The sequence below is a fragment of the Boleophthalmus pectinirostris genome, unplaced genomic scaffold (genome assembly GCF_026225935.1).
Source record: "Boleophthalmus pectinirostris isolate CB_2022bp ecotype Guang Dong unplaced genomic scaffold, ASM2622593v1 HiC_scaffold_2, whole genome shotgun sequence".
In the NCBI taxonomy this organism is placed as follows: Eukaryota; Metazoa; Chordata; class Actinopteri; order Gobiiformes; family Gobiidae; genus Boleophthalmus; species Boleophthalmus pectinirostris.
The window spans coordinates 180,816-183,594 of record NW_026571152.1 but is presented as its reverse complement, the minus strand read 5'-3'; the positions used below and the strand labels follow the sequence as shown (position 1 = coordinate 183,594).

Below are 2,779 nucleotides of genomic sequence, written 5' to 3'. Positions count from 1 at the left end.
ATTAACATGGGAACAGCATATTATACCTTTTTTGAAAGCTCTTGACCTTCCCCACGTCTCAGTGGGGTCATTGGTGAATGTGGGCCGCATCTCCACCATCTTGTCAGGGTCACCCCCTGACCTCCCATTGACTTCCATTCATTCCATTGTGATAAATATGGCCAAGGCCTTGGGCGTGGGTTACTTGGATACTGCTGTTCATGCAGGGAGCAACTGAGAGAATGAAACTGCAAGACGTCCTCTCGCATTTGCCCATGCATTCGTCATTGCCATGCATTTGTCGTAGAAAAAGCAATAGGCCATACGCCCTGTCAGGGCTCGGGCCCAAGCCTAATAACAGTAACTGACAAAGCAAATGCCACATGGCAACAGGACCATGCCAAAACCAATAAAATACATTTAACAAGACCTACAAGAATAGAAAAGTAGTCATTTTGTTTTTAAAAATCTAGTGTAAGTACAAACTATACAACTCACTGTATGTGCTTAATATATGTAAAGGACCTGTAATACACAAAATTCACTTGTGAGCTTTATGTTGTTACCTCGTTATAAACAGACCTGGAGTTGTATTTTGTTTCATTCAGACATGTTTGAGTAACTCTTTATTATTAGTCTGTCAGCATCTCCAAATCTCAAAATGCTCTGTTCCACCTTGTGATGTCATGAAGCAGAAGTTTTCAAATTGACAGATACCTTTTATCTTTAGTTCAGTAGAGATTGGTAATTCCAGGGCTGAAATCATCCAAATCATTCTAGAGAAGGTGTATGGACTTTAAATACACAGTGGAGCACTTCCTGTATTACCACATGACATCACAAAGTGGAACAGAGTGTTTTCACTTTGAGAAAAAAACTCTGCCTTAATATGCAGGGTTTGTGAGTTAAACCTGTGTGAATGAAGCAAAACACAACTCCAGGTCTGTTTGTGATGAGGAAATTACATTAGAACAGAGATCAGAAAATAGCTTTTTAAGGAGCCTTAAACAGCTACTGGATCAAGTTTCACATCTGAGTTTGGAGAAAGAAGATATATTAGCTTCTAAACTTAAAGGCGCACAGTGCGGAGGATCACCATCCATGCATGCTTCCATGATGTTACTGTATTGCCTAGAATGTTTCACAGTAGGGCATTAAACAAATTTTTATTCAATTACAGGTGTTTTTATTGCTGGAATATCTTATAAAAGTGGGTGTGGAGTATAGAGCTGCCCTGTAACTTGTAACCTGCTTGTCAACATGGTGATAAATGTTTATGTGCATACTGTGAGGCATTCCTAACACATCTATCTTAATTAAGACTTCGATAAAATACATGTTATTGAATAGAAACAACATAGATACAGTCGAATGCCCTACTCTGAAATATTTTTGTCAAAAGTGCAATAATAAAATCCATAACAAAACCCCTAACAGACGCTACATTATGCACCTTTAACAAAACTAGTAGTTACAGAGGGTTTATCTGTTGTGGACCCATTTTGGAGTATCTTCTTGATTAGCCATAGCCACAAACCTGAGCTGCCAAAGGACCTTTATAAGAATACAAAGTGAAAATGTTTTTGCAGTTTTACAGCAAAGGTTAAACTGAAAACGTAGAGGCAATGTACAGAGAAACTTACAAAAACATAAAATAAAATGAGCAAAGTTACATTGTTATTTTTAAAACTCTTGACAAACTATAGAATTAGCTTTACATTTAAAAAAATAAAAACATGAAAAGATTATATACATAAGTGGAGTCTTCATAAAAATGTCCAAGTCTTGTCCAGACTTATGTGCACATACAGTATCTGAGTGTCATCCTCAACAGCTTTCTTCCTCATTTCAGTACAGTCAAATACAGCCTGGAGGAACTAGAAGATTACAAAAATAGCTACTAATCTATTTACAGTGGATTTTCAAAGTTACCCAGTCCATTGAGAATAAAGACTTGGGCCTGTCTCCTCGTGGTTCTGTCCATTCGACTTAAAATAGGCACCAGGCTCATAGCAAAGTGGTACGACTCATCCAGGTCAGTCTTTGGGACATCTTTCGGAGATACAGGGAGTGGTCCGAGTGGAGGAAGTGGTCCGAGTGGGCTGAGTGGTCCAAGTGGGCCGGGAGATGAGGAGCGCTTCAGGACTTTGTTTGGGAGTCGTGATGATACAATTTCTGCTGAAGCGGCTGCAGCTGCAAGAAGGTCCCCATTCTCTCCCAAAGATTCCCCGTCTCCGTCTATGTCCGGACTTAAGCAGCGCTTGTGGCTGTTGAGGATGAATGAGGAGAAGTCATGATTAAATTGTTGACTTGATCTTTGGTAATAAAACTAAATATAATGTAACAATAAGCAATGTATTTTAATTACCGTCTGTTTTGCAGAAAAGGCAAAAGGAAGGCCATCTTCTCCCCATATCTGTGCTCCTTCTGGGCGTTTTTAGCCTTGACATATCCGTCCCGCAGTGCCTTCCATCTGGATTTGCAGAAGTCCACTGAACATACCAAAAAATCAAAGTTAACTTTATTTCATCTCTTCATGTGTGTAGTCGTGATGGCCCCTGATCAGGCACCGTACATGGTGCAGTTGCTGTGTTTCAGACTCTGATCACAGTTATTATTCTTGTCATTATCAGTGAATATAAGTGAATGTGAATGTGAATGAATCATTCAAGTATAAACTTAGGCTGAAACACAGAAACAACTTACCCTCTAACCCCAGGGCTTTGGCCATTGTGGCCCACTCCTTCTCTTTCACAACATTATCTTTATAAAATAGGTCTTTGGTATCGTAAAACATCCT

At 39.4% G+C, this 2,779-nt stretch overlaps 1 protein-coding gene across 1 annotated transcript in view; it reads right to left on the bottom strand.

Annotated features, from left to right (window-relative positions):
- Window positions 1–1,517: 1,517 nt before the first annotated feature.
- The window catches only part of LOC110155096 (uncharacterized), a 1,425-nt gene continuing 163 nt past the window's right edge, over window positions 1,518–2,779 (bottom strand). Inside the window, exons 1-3 of the mRNA XM_020919154.2 lie at window positions 2,686–2,779; window positions 2,348–2,471; window positions 1,518–2,246 (exon numbers count right to left, since the gene is read on the bottom strand). The exon at window positions 2,686–2,779 is cut by the window's right edge and continues 163 nt beyond it. Coding sequence (XP_020774813.1) covers window positions 1,889–2,246; window positions 2,348–2,471; window positions 2,686–2,779 — 576 coding nt within the window. The 3' untranslated portion in view covers window positions 1,518–1,888. The remainder of the gene's footprint in view (window positions 2,247–2,347; window positions 2,472–2,685) is intronic.